Here is a 19,667-nt window from a genome sequence, read left to right as displayed (position 1 = left end):
TTATTCTCTTCGGCAAAGATTATATATTCATAAATATAAACAAAAGGATACATAAGCATACTTGTTTTTATAAATATCAATCTACATATTCATACTTATGGGTACTGATCTGCCCATTTTTGAATTTAGAAAAACTTGTTATGATTTTGTAAGGGAACTCGAAAATATATTATATTTTAAATGGAATATACATAAACTTAATAAATATTTGATAATGGTTTAAGTTTAGCACAGTACTTTGGCTTGCGAGAAAAGGAATTATTACGATTTTTAATAGATCATTGAATTATTTAATAATTACCTTGTCATTTTCTTTTATACAGATATCATTCTGTCATTTTTCAGAATGATAAATAATATAAATTAAAAATATATAAATAATTAATATATAAATTAAATAATATAATTAAAATATCTGGATGTCCAAGAAGTAGGTTTTTATTGTTTACTATTAATCTACCTCAAAATCTAGAGCCATCTTGTTACTCTTTTCTCTTATTTATTATGATTAAAACATCGATGCCTGATAGTAGTATCTCTAAAACACTTTGAAAATAGACATGGCAATTTTAGTAAAAAAACATCTCATAGCGACATTTATTTTTGTATTGCCCATCTCATGATCTAGTTTTTCAAGAACTGTTCTTACTAGAAGTTTCATTGAATAACCTGTTATTAATGAAAAGGCTAGTAAAAATTTCCTAACAAACATTCTTTTTAATGACAATATGCATTAACATTGTGAAAGAAAATCATTAAATTTTTTTACTAAACAAAAAAAAAATTGTGTTTTCGTCCATAATGGTCAGTGATGAAAATTATTTTAAAATATAAATTTTGAAATGACAAATTTTAAAATACAACATTTTGTACTTATTGGGTGCTCCCACACCACTCTGGTCGTTGATCGATGCAACTATTACTTCAATCCCTCCTGGTCCTGGTTTTTCTAAATTCATTACTTTCCATTATACATTTATCTTACACAATCAATCCATCTCTTCCTATGTGTATTTCTCCCTTACTTTCATGAGAATGGCTCTCTTGATATTCGACCTTTCTTATATTTTAGTCTCCAGTCCTGGTCAATGTATTTTCTTATTATCTGCTGATTAAGATAAACTTTAATCCTGAGCGATTCTTTCATCTCTTTGTACTGTCTCCCTATTATGGGTTCATAGATCTTTCTTAATAATCTATCATCAAATACTATTTACAAGTATTCTCTCATCTGTCATCTACCTCATCTCATGCTTCTTTATCAAGAATTAATGACAATTAAATTCGTTGCCTTGTCTCAACCAGTGTAAAATTACTGGTAATGTGGCAGTATGATATTTTGGTTTTCTGTTTTATTTTATAACTAGCATCCTCTGCAGTTACAGCGGACTTTATTATAATCCTCATTATTAATAATCCTTATTTCCAGATGCATGTTGTTGGCTTCTGTATTTGTTACTCCCAAATAAATCATCTCCTTAGCTTCCTTACATGATGTAACACTCACTTATAAACCCTTCCTGTTAATTCTGTTCTTCATACTTTTTGTCATATATGCATATGGGTTTTCCCAATTGATATTCCATCCAACTCACATGGCTGTTTTTCTACTGAACTGATTATATCTTTCAAGGTTTCCTCGGTTGCAGCAACCAGAATAATATTCATTACTGAATCCCGGCAATCAGGTTTAAACAGAACAGCAGTAGTGTCAATTCAAGCACTTGCTTGATTCATCATTTTCCCCTGTACTCTATTCCTAGTGACATGCATACACAGTTATCATAATTACTGTTTTTTTTTCTGTTTTTTAATTCTAAGCTTGGTTAATGACCTGCAAAGTTCTTTCCTTAAATAAGACAGTCACACTGTAAATTCACTTACACCAGTTTTGGTATCAAATGTCATCTCTGATACTTTTTCTTCTAAACCGACATCATCTGGATCATTATGATGTGTATCTACCCAACCACCATCTGGATCATCTGGCTCCAATACTTTTTCTTGTTCTTCACAATATTCTATCTGCATGTGGAAAAGATTAATTAATTACTACATTATAAAAGCATATCATAAAAAAGAAATACTAATTGATTAACTTAAAATCATTAAATATTTATCATAATAGAGTGGAAAGGATCCAGTATATGTTAAAAGATTTGTAAAGTAAAATGTATTTCTTACATAAATTACATTAATTCTAAATTTCAAATTTTGCAAATTTTTCATTCTATGTGAAAACTACATGATAGAAAATACTGTAATAAAAAAATCATCCTTAAGCAGAAATCAGATATATAGGGAATAAATATATGAGGGGGGGGGGAGGAATTAATATAGAGAATTTAATACTTTTTTATTCAACTAATTACAATTAGCAAGTGAATATCAGAAATTATAACTGCATATACTACCTGGTAATAGAAGCACATCAAAGATAAATGCAGAGCAAAATGCAATATTTGAAGAAAAACTAGTTAGAAAACAATTCATAACTGTTCACTGGATTTCAAATGAATAAAAGGAAAATTAAGAATCTACCTCTTTCTTGTAAAAGTGCCTATATATATTTGATGCCTTAGCTAATAAATTAAAATTATTTTTCATAATATAAATACTTTTGTATATTAGTATTACACTTTAAATACTTTATTTTTAAAACTGAAAGGGACAGCAGCTCTTTAGTAGTTTTTGAGGGTTGCTGAACTAATGTATTTAATCTTTCCTCATTTTCATCAACTAGCAAATGCCGGCAGTCAAAAATAAATTTAATGGTAAATTATTTTAGGTTTTGATAACTGCAGAACTGAAGACAATGAAAAACTACAATGTATTTTTAAGGAAACATTTTTCATCTTTTCTTTTGATGATGACCTCATGGATAAAGTAATCCCAAACTGAATCTCTGAGAAGTGGTAAAAAGTTGGTAATTAGAGTATAAAAATTATGACTCTCACAGTCAGAAAATGAAATGTTAATAGTTTAAAAGTAAATGATATACTAGATAATTAAAAAAATTAATTAAGACAGATTAGGACTAGGTATAGGAGGAATTGGTAAGATAGAAAAATAAACAGCATTTCTAGACTGTGAATTATAGAATAATGAATAAAAACAGCATTTATGGTTTTATGTTGAATTTGTTAAATTCAACATAAAGTAAACTAATAAATCTAAACAGAATTTAATTATGATGGCCTGCAAAAACTAGCTAAATTATAATAGAGATAGGCAGGCTTTTTAATTGATGGTTCAGTCTGTGTCTCTGGCTATGGTTATGTTCAGTTTTATTTTTCACCAAATTCTTATTGAAATATTTTAACACACATCTTTTTGCATTTGAAACATCTTTTGTTTCAAAGTTAGGCTACAGATGCTGTGTGTAATAATCAAACTAAGTAAAGTCATCATTTCACTATCTGATGATTTAAACTAAAATTATAATATAAAAATGTCATATTGCTTTATATAAGCCTTTTAAACAATCGAATTAAACAGTGAGCTAAAAACTCAATATCTTCTGCATGCAGATTTAAAGAGGTGGAAATTTTATTTTGCATTTAGTAATAATCAGCTTTAATACTTACTATTCAAGTGTTTTTCAATGTATTTTTGTATTTGTATCGGGAATAATGGCACTTCAGTAAACAAAACCAGAACAAGTTTTTATAATTCAGTGTTAGTAGAGAAATGAGGATATTGCTGCCATCCACAAAGATTCCATGCAAGCTTTCCTAATTCTTCACTACTAAAATTGTCAACATTTGCATAATCTGAAAATACTATGTATTATATTTAACACAAATATATAACCTACCCATCTGGAGAAACTGATTTTTTGCCCACCCAGTATTTAATAATAGTGCAGTATGGAAAGTAATCTTTATTATCCCTTCTTCTCTGCTAATTTAAATATAATATTTCCCTTATAGTCTTCTTGGGAAATCATTAGACTTAAAAAATATATTTAATTTTGTAAAATATAATGCTCTTTTTCATACCATTTACTTCTAGAACTTTAACTTCATATTATCAACGCTTTCTTCAAATACATCTTCTTTTCCTTCAACTTTAATTGAAGAGATTAGCATACAACCTTGCATTATTGTTGTAGGATTAGGCTATAAATCAATACTTACCAAAATAATAATATACTTTATTTACAGAGTGGCGCACGAAATGATCCTACATTTATTTTGGTAATAATTGCTTAGGTTAATAATTATTAGTGTGTTTTATGTTAGCAGAAGTGACAGCAGTTCATGAATATTGAGTTCAACACAACGCGAGTGACACAGATTGTTCTATATAGGCTCCATTAATTCGTTTATAAATTGTGTTGTTTTTAGCTATTTATAGTTTCTTTTTGATCAGTGATCATTACAGTTTGGATTTCTTTGTTCTTGTTGTGTTAATAAGGGCTTTTGTTTGGATATTATTAGTAATATTAATATATTTAGTAGCGTAAGTAACCTTACTTTGGGAGTAGTACATAGGATTTTGGAATACAAACGAAGAAAGGACATTCTTCTGCCTGCTCTCTCGACCAGGCTTGGAGTGATTTCAGATACGTCTGGAATTTTATACAAATTAGTAGACGAGTTACCACCAGATGACAACAAAGCTGGGGTGACCACATACCATCTGCGGGTGCAGTGTAAGGTTGCTCATTTTCATAGGGGAGCGTTGTCTTTGAAGATTACTGAGGCCAAAGTGCATGTCTGTGCAATGAGAGGTTAACCTCGCGTGGCTTATTGATGGAGAACCAATATGAGTTTCATCCCAGAAAAGGTTTTGAGGACACCATACTCCGTATGATGAGTATGGTGATGACCAGTGAGATGGAATATGTCACGGAAATTTTCCTAGACATTTCAGGGGCATTTAACAATTTTTTGAGGTGGCCCTCGGCCAATTATCAACTGCAAAAAAGAGAATCCACTGTGAGTAAATTGCAGGTAATGGAAAGTTACTTCAGCGATCAGGATGTGAAGCTCCACAAGGGCAGCCATTAGGGAGGCAAGATGCTTTCCAAGGACTGTCCCCAGGACAACATGTCGGGTCCTTTCTTGTGGGTGGTGGAGTTCAATTCTCTTCTGCGGCTGAGGTTGCCCAATGGGTGTCGCATTGGGCTATACTGATGATGGGCTCCTGCTGACTGAAGGATGCTCGCAGAGGGAGGTTGAGTTCTGAGCCACTCAGGCTTGCAGGATACTTGAGCCGTGGGATCATCAACATAAGATGACTCAGCCTGGAGAAGACCACTATGATGCGCCTCAAAGGCCATTGGCAGTGAGGCGGCAGGTTTGTGTTTCGATGGCAGGCCAGCGCATAAAAACGTTTAAGCTCAAAAGTATGGGGGTATTTCTCGATGAGAAAAAGGTAATTCAAGAAACACCTTCAATAAGTTGCGGAGAAGCCCTGTAGTGCCTTCTTTGGTATTCGGCGTGTGTACAATCCTTATTGGGTTTTAATTTTAGACCATGAGTATCCTGTATAAGGGCGTCTATGAGGCAATTATGCTATATGTGGTGTCTGTTTGGGTGGATGGGCTTAAGTTAAAAGCTATCGGGACATATTGTTGAGGGCTCAACGCCTTGTACTTTTAACGGTAGCAAGTGACCACCGTACGTACGATTTCACGGGAGGCGATCTTGGTGATTGCAGACGTGAAAACGATAAACTTGATAGCGTCAGAGCGGCAACAGCGTTGGGCGAGAACTTCTAACAAAGTTCGGAAAATTGAAAATGGTAATGCTTTGTGGCATGCCTGATGGGATGAGGCAAAGGACGGACGTTATACGCACGGTTTGCTTCCTGACATTGTTAGTCTGCAGGGCGCCTCTTGGGTATACCCGAATAAGTACGTGACGCAATAACTTTGGGGGCATGGCGCTTTCCGGGACAGGCTGCAGAGGTTCGGCCTGGTTAACTCATGAATGTGTCCGCATTGCGGGCAATTGGGCGATGTACATCGATACGTTTGTTCAAAGTATAAGCTGATACGCACGGAGACAATCTATCGGTTCGGTATTACCAGGTCGGCGCTGGATCTCCGTGTCAATTGATGGAACCACCAGGCCGAATGGATAATAGTCGAGAATTTCATACACTATTTGGCAAAAGAAAGGTTTGCCGAGAGCATTTAGAGTGTCGCCCGGGCTTTCCCGCGTTCTTCTTTGGTTTGTTTTGTAACTGCTAAGTTTTTTTTGTTGGTTTGTTTTATTGTAATCGCGTGTTGAACTCACTTCATTTACCTTCCGGTAGGTAGTGGATTTCAGTTTAAACCGATTTCTTAATCGTTTTGTGTGTGGAAAGAACTGGTCCCCGAACAGTCCTGATTTGGATCCATGTGATTGTTTTCTTTGAGGATTTCTAAAGGAAAAACTTTTTCTTGAACATCCTCGTACAGCGATGGAACTGCGAATGCTGATCATTGAGGCGTGAAACAAGATAACCGAGGTATGTCGTCGAGTTATAACACAGACGTTCGTGCTGAAGACGTTGCTAGACGTGATGGTGGTCATATTGAACATCTATTATCTGGTCATATTGAATATTTCTTTGAATAATTACTTTTTATTATTTCGACGTTTAAATGATCAGGGGACTTGTTAGAAAATATACTGGAATAATACGAAAACTGAAGTTTGCAAACGGTTAATTTTGAAAAGAATAATTATTTGTTACTGCCGAACGAGTACTGTACGGTTTATCTGTAATTCCAAAATCATTTATACATTTATTTACGTGTAGTATTATTTTCTTGAAATATATTTGCCTCATAGTAGGTACTTTAAATTCTTCAAATAAGCTTGTACAGGAATACATCCTTGTGGTCTACCAAGAGCTGCTTTAATTAAATATTTTTGGAGAATAAATAATTTTATTAAGATGGATATCATATGTTCCTCCCCGTAACTCGATTCCATATTGAAAAATTGAATGAGCGTATGCAAAATATAAAATTCTTATTATAAGATCTTTAATTTTATTTATTTTGTAAAACGTATGTATACGGTATTTTAGTCTTGATGTTAAATACTGTACTTGGGAATTCCTTTGATATGATCGTTCAATGTTATTCAGAGATATTTTATCGGCGTGACTTCGTCTATTGACTGACGACAGTTACTGTTTATCGATTTTCTACTATTTACTGAACGTAAATGTAGTTTTAGTTAACACTCATGTGGGGATTTGCCTGTTCAATAGGCGCGAACGACATATGTTTTGTGTTACTTAGGTTGAGCGTAAGAATATGGCTTTAAAACCAAGATTTTACCGTTAAGTAATCCACGGGTAGCACTCGTATATACTTCATTCCACGTCTCGCCTGAAAATCCAAAGCTGTGTCATCGGGGAAAGATAATACGGTACCGTCAGGAAGGTTCAGTTTTAAAAGATCGTTGTGTATTAGAAAAAGTATCGGCGAGAGAACAGTACCCTGTGGTAGTCGAAGTTTGTGAATTTTCTGTTACCACTGACATTATTTAAACTAGGAATTTGAGTTATACCCTAAAGGTAGTTTTCAAACGGTTCTTTTACTGATCATCGTACGTCCCGTTATTCAGTTTATGTCAAGTGCCTTAGCTAAATCGAGAAATACTGCTGTAGTCTTGTTTTTATTAAAATTGTTAATTATTCTAATTTAATGTAAAACCGTATCTTTTGTTGATTTGCCAAACTGAAAACCGTACTGATTTTTACGCATAAAATTATTTTTATCAAGAAACTTTATTGTTCGGTGTTTTAATATTTTTTTTGTTTAATTGAAGTATTATGTCACAACGTCACCATTCTATTAGAATTTCAAAAAATTGAGAAAACACAATTACTTAAAAATTATGACAATACTTTTTTCTTTCTTTGTCATAAAATATTCGAAAATCTACAATTAATTACTTCTAAAAAAGAAAAAGATATATTTAAAAAATCCGATTCCATTGAAAATTTAATTTTTATAAAAAAAAACACTTAGAACACACCTCTTTACAACGACGTGAGCAAGGTACATTACGAGTAATAAGAAATTGTTTGTTTTTTGGTAGATATGCCTTAGCACGCATCTCATCTCCACATGCCCACTGCCATGTTGGACAATGGTGTACTAAATGATCTCCTGCAGCTACAAACTCTTCAGGTGTAATCACTCCTGTCTCACGAAATTTTGACTCCTAAAACATAAAAATTTCTTGAAATAATTACAGTCGGTTTTAAATGTTTATACGGTAAGTAAATAAACTGTTTTTGGCGTCTTGTCTTTTTCTAATTAAATATCAATAATTGTCTTTCTAATGAAATTATCCTAAATGTACAAAAATCCTTTCCCTAAAACATCGACAGTTTACTGGCTTTTCATTACAATACCCAGGATGAAAAAGGAAATTTTTGGCTAAATAATTGGAAAAAGTGATCAGAATTACGCGCTATCAAACAAAAATTTGATAATCGATGAAGAAATCTGATGTTTGCAGGAGCTAAAATTTGACACGTTTATTAAAAAAGGCAATTTTAAATGTTAAGCTTAAAGTATTAAACTCCTTTAGGGAAGATACCATTAGAAATGGAAAAGCTTAGAAACCAGAAATTGAAGAAATATAAGTTAATCAACAATTTTTGAAGAGGCAATTACCAAAGCATTTCACAAAAAAAATTCAAGTGTTTATCCAAAACTCAGAAGCAGATAAATCAGTTACAGATAGCTTTTCTTAAGGGAGGCAACACTGAACTGAGAGGGGGTAAAGTATCACTTTATACTGTCTACTTATCGGTGATCATCAAAATCATTAGAAAAATTGGTGAAAAATTAGTTGTAATTCTTAAAAACTGCATTTCTTTTTCATAGAAATAACTACAAATCTAAATAATTTACACACACACACACACACACACACACACACACACAGAGAGAGAGAGAGAGAGAGAGAGAGAGAGAGAGAGAGAGAGAGAGAGAGAGAGAGAGAGAGAGAGAGAGAGAGAGAGAGAGAGAGAGAGAGAGAGAGAGAGAGAGAGAGAGCGAGAGAGAGAGAGGGGGGGGGGAGAGACGCACACAGACACACGCACGCACTCGCTCACGCACTCGCACGCACGCGCGCGCGCACACACACACACACACATATGCACGTACAAATTAATAAACAGCTAATAATAAAATATAAAACTTATTCATTTATGGGTTTTAACGTAGTAATGTTTATGTTACTTAAGTATTTGGAATTATATTTTATTTTTTTACATACATTATCGATTAATGAGTTATCATCATATCCATTCTTTATAGCTATATTCTTTATATTATTTATTTCGTTATAAAATTCTGATAAGTAGAGCAATAAAATACGTAATTATAAACAAGAACTGAAATTAAAAAAAAAAATTAAAAACTCATGGATGTTAGAAAACGATACGATAAATAGCGTATTAACTTTAAAAAATTTTTACGAGTGAATTGAACAGTTTAAATGGGCGGAAAAGTGTCACCGATTTTAATCATAATAGAAGCCAACAGAAGTTTCACCCGACGCTTTACAAAATGACATTAATGATCTTATTCGTAAAGGACATATACATAAAAATTAGGAAATTTGCCTGAAATTTGTATCGGCACTGCCCATTTCATTATCCTGATAAGTTGAATTACTGCAAAACATGTTCACCCGAATTCAGATTTGTACAAAACTTAACTAACAATTTTTAAATGTAATGTAATGCTTTTTTTTTTGACCTCGTAACTTGTGATGAAACTTGGCTTCATCGTTTTGAACCAGAATCCAAAGTCAGAGTATGAAATGGAAACATCCGAGTTTACCCGGTAGGAAAAGTTCAAAACCTACACATCAGCCAGCAAAGTGATGCTAAGGTGTTCTGAGACTATAAAGGGTCAATTAACTGTGATTATTTGAAAGAACACTGCACAATTATCAGCGATTACTATTGTGACATGCTAAAAAGTGAAACTCACAACATCAGGAGGAGAAACATCCTGATTTTCTCCCAAAATGTGTATTTCTTCTCTATTTAGGCAGAATAAATGGTTTCCGCTCAAAAGACACGGGAAGCTTTTCAAACGTTCAGCTGAGAGTTGTTGCCACAGCCACCTTACAGTCCCGATTTTGCACGATCGGATTTTTGTTTGTTTGGTCGTAATTTTTTGTCGACAAAAGTTCAACAAGAATCCGGTAAAAGAATGATTCGGGTACCGAAGCGAAAAAAATTCTTTACGACTGGAATTAGAAAAACCGCAGAAAGATGAGGCAGTATCTAATTGTAACCGGGTATTATGTTGAAAAGCGGTGCTAGTTTCATTTTCACTGATTTAATAATAATTCTTCTACGTCATTAACCTCTTTAATTACAGAAAAACTCTCGTCATCTAAATTTTTTTTAACCATTTTTACACATAATCACCTAAGTTCAAGCATTTGTCAAATCATGGCACTGCTGTTGTCAAAGAAGTCTGTCACCAGTCCATTAAGCCAATCACGAACAGCTGTTTTGACATCGTCACTTTCATAGCGGTTCCCACCAAGAAACTCCTTCAATTTTGTAAACGGTTGGAAATTGCACGCAGCAAGATCTGGACCGAACAAAATCTGATCAAAAAAATCTGAATTGAGATTCAGATTTTTTGATGAATCAAAAACACCCGTTTGAAAACTAAGAGAAGTTTGAAAATTTTTTTGTGGCATGTGGATATGCACTGTCATAAAACAAACACACTTCCGCAAGTCAAAAGACCATACCGGCGATTTTGAATTACCCGACAAAGTTACATTAAAATTTACGAATAAGAGTCAGCAATAATTGTCTTTTCGCGAGGCATTAACTAGCACATTACAACAACGACGAGAACCCGACAAATTGTAACCGTCACTTTGTGTAAAACCAAAAATGTCCGTTTGAACTTTTGGTTTTGAAGGCGATCGAGAAAGATGCCACTTAAGTAATTGAAGTACTGAAATTTTTTAGACATTTATTAAGGTGCAAGATTGTTTTTACGGTCCTGACACATAAACTAGGTCCCAAAACAATCTGCAATGAAAACCGATAGAGTGGAGTACCTGTTTTTTATGTTTGACGTACAATAACTTCGTTAAATGAGTAATAAACACGTACAACGTCTAAGCAAAATTTTTAGAGAATTTAAATCTGAACAAAATGGTGTTATACAAGTAAAATGAAACAAAGAAAGGTTAGAAAAATTCAATTTTATTTAGAAACAGTAGATTAATTTTACGTCAGAAAAGTACTTATTTAATGTAAAAAAGCCAAATTTTTTTTGGCGATGTGAAAAATTTGTAAAAACAAAATTTAGTGTTAAAAAATTTTAAAAAAAGCTAGAAATTACATAATTGTAAAATAAAAATAAAGATTACTTAGATAATAATTTTTTTATCGACAGAAATACAATAAATTATTTGAAAAATTATTATTTCAAAGAGGACAATAAAATAATGAATTAGTGTTTAAATCACTCTGCAAGGTGCATTAAGTAAATCGGTACTGTGAACTAGAAAACCTAGAAAACACGGTGAAGGTTTTCTGTGAATTTTAGTTTGAACGTGATCAGTTTGCCGTCGAAGTAATGCCGTATTTACAACAGAGGAATACACTGATGCGGTATTCATTTTGGGTGCGTGTAATGGTAATGCTTCAGCTGTTGCAGAAGAATATGAAATTCGTTTTCCAAATCCCAAAACAATTAGCACGACTTTTCGAAATCTTCGGGAAATAGGTTCACTATCTAGTACCGTACCGGCTACGAACGATCTGTACAACACGACGCTGTTGACGATACAACTTATAATATAAAGGATATAAAGGATTGAAAAATTGACGTGGCCGCCATTTTGACATTTTTTAAATGCCTTTAAACTGTAATTTTTTATTTACTACAAAATCGGTATAAATGTGCGAACCAAATTTTATTATGAATCCTCAATCCGATCCTGATATACACATTCTTCATTTACAAACACGAAATGGCGTACAGAAGGAAAACTAAGGGGAAATAGTCATCTTTTGTTCAATTTGACACATAGAAACCGAAAATGTATAGCCAGCCCACCATTTTAGGTACACACGCCGCGTGTTTATATATATATATATATATATATATTTATATTTATTGATATATATATATATATATCAATAAATAATGATCATTAATACCAACACTTATACAATTAGAACTAGTAAAAAAAATCTGATGTGGACACTACATGACTTCATTGTACGCCTATTAAATTACATATGTACATCTTTTTTTAAATGAAAAGTACAAAAAATTTTATTTCATTAATAACTTCTGATATTTTTCATTTATTTATTTTTTTTTTATTGTTATTATTTATTGTAATTTTTTTTTACAATCGGTGGTTAATAATTATTAATAAATCAATATATTTAAATTAAAAAAAAAAGGAGATGTCTGATTCGAACCGATGAGACCTCCCCTTGTAAGAACCAAATATTTCATTAATTAAAGTTTTATTTGGCTATGAAAATTGGTACCACTCGCGATATATCGTTGAAAAGCTCTCGATGAAGGCTTATTACTGCAGTTAAGGAAAAATTCAAAATCCAAAAATTTGGATTTTGGGCTTTTTTGAACACGTTTGGTCCAGTCGATTGCAATGAAACAGGGAGGCGCACAATTAGATGTTACAACAGTCCTAAATCCAAAATTTCAACATCCTATGGGTAAATAGTTTTTAAGTTATGCGAAATACATACATACATACATACGTACAGATGTCACACCGAAACTAATCGAAATGGATATTCTGTTGAAATCTGAAAACCGAAATTTTTCACAATCACAATACTTCCTTTACTTCATACAAGGAAATAAAAACAGTCGACTAATATAAAACAATAAACATAAATGATATAATTCTTAATATAAAATTTTAATAATTTTATTAAAAAAAAGAAACTATATAAAATCAATTATTAATCTGAACAAAAAACATACCTCATTCGTGTTCCACTTTTGAATTTGTTATACAATAATGAAAATTCAGCGCAATATTTATTAAATAAAGTTTGCAAATAAATTTAGGCCGATGTTAAAGTAGCCTACTTAACTTCAAACTATACCTTGTTCAAAAGCTAAAAGCAATGTACACTTACAAGTTTACTAACTGATAGAATCGATTAATAATTTTAATAGTTATAGTAATGACAAAAACAATATTATGGAAATGAATTAAATAGAACAATCTATCCTTATACCGATTAAACAAACATTTAAACTCTAATCCGTTTGGAATTTAGCATTTGACAAAAAAATTAAAACTAATATATAGATTTTTGTATCTGGTAATGAATTTAATAATACCCTTTTCAATAAAGTTTTAATATATGCAGAGTAATGCCTCCCATCCCCAAGCCAATCAAACAATTATGTAAACACTCCTACTTCAATAAAATATATATACATTTAGCAAAACAACCTATTAGAACACAACATATATAACACCTATTGTAAATTCTGCAAAGTAACAGTTGCCCACAATAACAAATATAGAATTAAACAATAATAATAATAATGGCCTAAACTATCTCACAAAATAATTAATAATTAAACTGAGATGTAAGCCTGATCTATATCCCATTGCCTTTCTAAAGTAACCATCAAACTGATCTAATCCCTCCCATCTGAAGATCCACACCTCCTCGTTATCAAGAACTCTTCTCCTAAAACACTTCCTCTAATGTAATCTAAAACAGTGAAGTATTTTCCAACCGGATGCCTGACTTCCTCTGCCTCACCAGAGGCAGTGGAAACCAGGTAAAAACACTTGGCCTGCAGTCTAAACCCAGTAACCCCTCGATTTAAAAATTATATCCTAAAAAAATCTATTATCATTCATATATGACATTATCTAGCTTGGAATTCAACTGCAAACAGTTTTTTCCTTCCGAATACTCACGTTATCTAAACTTATCACGTATATAAGAACTTTTATAAATGATCCTTCCATTGAATTATAACATCCCATTCCCTAGAAACCAAGCGCTGATATTAATCTGGCAAATCCAAACATTTATTACACCATCTGATCCTACTATCTACAACAAATCAGATCAACTTATAGGGCAAACGATGTCCAGGTAGATTCACCGCTTTGCAAATGTAATCAAAGTGAATTGTCAGAGTGCGAAAAAAAAGAAAAGCTCTTTACTTGTTTTTAAAAAAAATCATATAATTTAGTGCATTTGTATTAAACACAACAATCATTTTACCACAAACCTCTGAACACTTTCCATTTCTTCAAACACCATGAACCTCCACACACCTGAGCAACATAAGTTAATAAAAGAAATCATTACAGCCATCCAAATTTCCCACTTTGCAGGTTTCTCATTTTAACAAATAAAATTTTTCCAAAGTATTATTTAAATTGCAGTAACCATTTTTTTTTTCTTTGTAGATTCCTAAATGACATTTCTGATGTCAAAGTAATTTTTAAATATTAATACTCATTCACTATTTCTATTCTTCAATCACTCCTTCTAGCAAGTCTCCCACTCCTCCGAAAAATGATTTCTTTATATTTACAGTTAAACCCCACACATTACAATACTCTTCTAATTTATAAATCATTCTCTGGAATGCTTTCAGCAAGGTGGCAAAGAACACCAAATCAGCAATGTACAAAAGTAAATTTATCTGTAGAGCCAAACTAAATCTCTTCATCCAAAAACTAGTGGAGAACGACAAATAAAGCAAGCAATAACAGTGATAATAAATAAACCAACTTCACAACATTATCAGTTAAAAAAAAAAAATATGAAACATGACTGTCGCATCAAACACAAAAACAAGTATTATTATACAATTTTTTTTTACACCCTAATGGATTTAAATGAAATCCTAACTCATGACGTTCATAAATTAGTACTCACTAGATACCTCATAAAAGACCATCTTAGCATTAACAAAGTTAGTATAAATTTAATATTCTTCTGTTTTACTTTTAATGAAACCTTTACATAAATTAAATATATGGTCTGTGGTGGAGTATTCTTTTATAAATCCTGCCTAAAACTCATTCAAAACAGAATTTTACCTACCCACATCTTCGATCTGTTTAACACAGCAGTAAATAATTTCTATATTGCATTACTGAATAAGATACCTTGACAATTAGCAGGATTAGACAAGCAACCTTATACAGGAGGGAAAAGAAAAAAAATTTAAGTTTCAGGTATCTCACTTTTAACAGTAATCCATTAAAGATATCTAATAACTGTTCAAGAAAGTTTACTAAAACATTCATGTAAAACTCACAAGGTATGTAGATGATCCAAGGCTAATACCTTATCTCTTGCCTTGTTCAACACAAACCTTAATTCCACCATGATAACTAACCGTCTAAAACTTCATTCTAGGAATCAAAAATTATTGGCAACATCAAACAACTGCATTTTAAAAGATCCTTAAAATAATTTACCTAATTACTTTGATAGATGGATAATGAATAAATATCCTGTTTTTTTAATTCTTAAATACTTTCCAAAATCTTTACCCTATATGCCTTAATCAATATGTCTATCAAGCCGACTGAGTAAACTTGCCACTTTTGCTGACACAATCTTTATACCTTTATTCACTTCTAAATAAGATTGCCGAACTAATGACGATTTATTTTTTCTAAAAAGATTAAGCAGTTTAAATAAGCACTACTTTTCTTAGAAGATACATCATCATAAGGGAAATGTCAATAATCACCAGGTAGACTTTGCTTACAGATATCAGAAGTTATGTTCATTAGTTCAAACACCTAATCTAGTCTTAAGGATACAGAAATCCCTAACCACTTATTACAATAATGTTCTTCAGAATAAGTCAGCACCCAAAAAAATAATATTTTCCATTCTTGACTTACCCTCAAGATCTTTTAATTTAGTTACTACAAAACAATTCTGTTTTCACACTTCAAGAGCTCACTTTCCTTCACTAAACTGCATTACAAAAGTCTGAAATCTCTCCTTATTATCTAACCTGTAAAGTCTTTTACCTATAACTTTTATAAATATGTATCAGCTCATAAAAATTCAATCTCCAGCCAGCTTTTCCCTCTTTAGTTGGCAATCAGATTTCTGGACTTTATTAAGCTGATTATATAAGTGTTGTCAGTCTCTTTTGAGTGAACACAGAGTTCCCGACAAAGTATGCTGCTTAGTATTTCTAGACAGAAATAAACTTGGGAGCTACTTCCAACACAAACTGTAACCAACAAAATCTGAAAAAATCTATATACAATATTTATAAAAAAGTTAAAATAAATAAGTAAAAATAAAACACAAATATCAAGTCATATATCAAAATGAAGTTTGCGGATTATATTATACCAATTTTATGACTTGATAATCTTAAGTAAATAAATTTGTTTCTGAGAAGTAAATAATTTATAATAATAAAATTTTACCAACTAATTTAGCAGGATCATTAAATTCACCATTTATATAAAATTTACAAGATTAATTAACATTGATACAGAAAATTCAATGAAATAAAAATTAATTAATATCAAAGTTACTATCTTATCTTCACTGGGTTATAATTAACAAAGTGTATTAATTAAGATATCTTGAATTTAAAACAAGCAACAACTTAATCCACTGGTTTTCAAAATTCCCAACAATAGTTTACAAAACTCAATCCAAGCCTTCCAATAACTACTATTACTGATAAATTTATAAAATAATGTTTGTCAATAACAGATTATAAATAGGAAAAAATAACATTTTGGATTATTCAACAAACTGTGGATTATTCCTGTTTGATTCCCTAATCAAACTGTAATAATCCTTTTACACTTACTGCAAAGAAAAATAAAGAGTAACTTTTCTAATATACATATATCTTATATATTTATATATTATGTTAAAGTTGTATTACTCTTTAATAAAATACTCTTTAAACAGATGAAAGAAGAGCTAAACAGCTCATTACAGAAAATGACTATTTAGATTGAAAATACAAAAAGAATATTTTTGAATTAAAGGTTCATTTAAGTTAGAAGAACAAACACAACAGAGGAGAATGATCTGAAGAAAGAATTGCTTAACAGTCTGAAAAAATGAAGAATTTCTGGAAGAAAAAAGAAATGATACTTTTACTACATAAAATGATATTTTCATGGTCCCTGAAGGCCTATCCGCGGAGAAAAGAAAAAAATATGTTGTGAAAACAATATGCTACTATTTGTCTAACTTAACATCAAGCAAATATTTACTTTTGTATTTTTATTTACTTATTCACATGTTTGTTTTATCATAAAGTACTAGAATTATAACAGCAACAAAATATTTATTGTAATAGAAAAATTAATAGTACAAAATACATTCATTTTTCGTTTTATATATATATATATATATATATTGTTGCATATTTAGTATTTATACAATCTAGAACAACGTACTACCTTAATCAAAACAGTAAGCATGACATAAAAACAAAGAAAAATACATAACGTAATCAACAAAGAAAAATACATAACGTAATCAACAAAGAATAACAATCAAATTATCACACATCAAATAATGATAGTAATGTCAATAGTATAATCAATAAATACAGAATACTCATAAGACAGAGTTCAAAATAAATAACTGTTCGTGATTTATCCCAGGTATAAAAACAGAAAACTAGTATTCAGACCCATTAACAAAATAAACCGCTAGTTTTAACCCATTTTAAACCACATCTTATATTAAAAAAAATCTTATAAAATTCACTTGCAAATCCCTTTTTGGTGTCTACCCTAACAGTTTATGAATGAAGTCCATTGCATTATTTCTTTCACTTATACACTTGTAGTTTTACTGTAACTCACCCATTAGTATTTCTTGGTTACTGAAATTACTCATGACATCACCTTAATCGTGTCGAACTGGATACTCTCCTCACTGGACTAACGTCTTGCACACTCACACCTGTGACTCTCCTTGCTGGACCATTGTTGTAACATGTCACTGGACTGGTTCGCAGAACTCCATTGAACCCACATAACTCGCAGCCTCTCCTCGTTGAACTGCCCTTGCAAGTCCGACACCATAACGCCTAACAGACTGGTTCACAGAACTCTGTTGAACTCCTCGCAGAACTGCCCTTTTGGGATCAACACCATAACGCCTCGCAGACTGGTTCTAATAGAACTCCGCCAAATTCATTTTTAGCTGGTCTTCCAGAGCTATTTAGCTCTGGAATGCTCTCTATAATGCTACCCTCTTTAGCTGCTGGACTGCACCCAAAATGAAGTGTGAGAAGAGTCAAACGGGCTTTGTTCCCATGAATTCCATACCTGGTCTCTTCTCACCGTAAAACAGGTGTTCATTAAGATAGCGGTCAGCATTACAAAGGGCGATTGTTAAACGAACCTATACTTTACAAACAGGGTTCTCCTTCTTGTCCCTTTCTGGATTCTTCCAATTATTATATTAATTACTACTTTCATAATAACTGGTAGGAATCCGTTACTCAGGCTGGCTATACCGATCTTGTTAAATATTTAAGTACTAATTATATTCAGTTATCAATATACAATATTGTACATTGAACAGTGCTTAAGAAATACAATGAATCCGTAAATTTAATCCACAGCAATAAAAAATCAAATCACATCTTTACAAACAAACTTATGAAATACACATAATTAGAAAAATGACATACTTAATCAACAGACCCAATTCAAATCTCACTCCAGAAAGTAGCCAGTAATAATATCAGCCAACAGCAGAATGAGAAATTATCATGTCTTTAAAGACTGCAACTTGATTTGCAGTCTTTAAGACACAATCAAATCAATCCAAAATTTAGTAATTTACTTTAATTATATTATAATTAAAAAGACCTAAATTTAAAGAAATACAACATTACACAGAAAATAATATTTCTAAAAAAGGTCTCCTTTCATACCTGAGAATTAAAAACATTTCAAACAATAATCAACTTAAAAAATAATTATAAAACATCATTACTTTGTAACCTAAAACTAACGGTATTTTAATAAGGAACAAAACGTAATTACACCTTCAATAGCCTGCAAATATATATTTAAAATACAAATACAAAAAAAAATTGTATTACCTTCAAAACTGGTGTTAAATATTCTGCAACTCCTAAAGCAGTTCCTTTTACAGTATTGATAACGCTCTGCATTTGGCCAGTTTAATCTTGAACTAATAATAATAACAGCAAACCATAATAATAGTTCTACAGCATAAATATAAGAATGCAGCAATTCAATAAGCTGCCAAACCAATAACAATTCTGTAATTCAATATTACTTTTTATTTTTTACTAATTTGCACACGTAAAACTAACTCTACAAAATATACATCACCACTACATATTCGTTTAACAGAGAATGAAGTTCTTGAATGAGTCAATGAGTCAAATAATTCATGAACTAGTTTTATTATTAACTTCGTTCATGTTGGTGTAATATATTCTTTAATAATATCCTCTGAAGAATAATATACCACTGAACTTAGAAACTATCTGTTAGAGAGACATTTACATGCTGACAACGCCTAACCATTTATTTATTTTAATTTGGCATTACCATTTTAAATTACTTAAAGATTCGACTATTTATTGCTCTTCAAGAAAATATAAAATATACAGAGTTTGCCAAGATTTCCATACT

At 31.6% G+C, this 19,667-nt stretch overlaps 1 protein-coding gene across 5 annotated transcripts in view; it reads right to left on the bottom strand.

Annotated features, from left to right (window-relative positions):
- LOC142330237 (ubiquitin-like-conjugating enzyme ATG3) overlaps positions 1-19,374 on the bottom strand; it is a 35,532-nt gene extending 16,158 nt beyond the window's left edge. For all 5 annotated transcript variants that reach the window (XR_012757740.1, XM_075375395.1, XM_075375396.1 and 2 more), the window contains exons 1-3: positions 19,106-19,374; positions 7,989-8,177; positions 1,885-2,025 (exon numbers count right to left, since the gene is read on the bottom strand). Coding sequence is in view for 4 of the 5 variants with exons in the window: in XM_075375395.1 (XP_075231510.1) it covers positions 1,885-2,025; positions 7,989-8,177; positions 19,106-19,177 (402 nt within the window). In the remaining variant the exon portion in view is untranslated. The remainder of the gene's footprint in view (positions 1-1,884; positions 2,026-7,988; positions 8,178-19,105) is intronic.
- Between the last annotated feature and the right edge of the window lie 293 nt (positions 19,375-19,667).

Source organism: Lycorma delicatula, chromosome 9, assembly GCF_047948215.1.
Source record: "Lycorma delicatula isolate Av1 chromosome 9, ASM4794821v1, whole genome shotgun sequence".
Lineage (NCBI taxonomy): Eukaryota > Metazoa > Arthropoda > Insecta > Hemiptera > Fulgoridae > Lycorma > Lycorma delicatula.
Note: the sequence above shows the minus strand (reverse complement) of the source record. Positions and strands in the feature narration are given on the sequence as shown.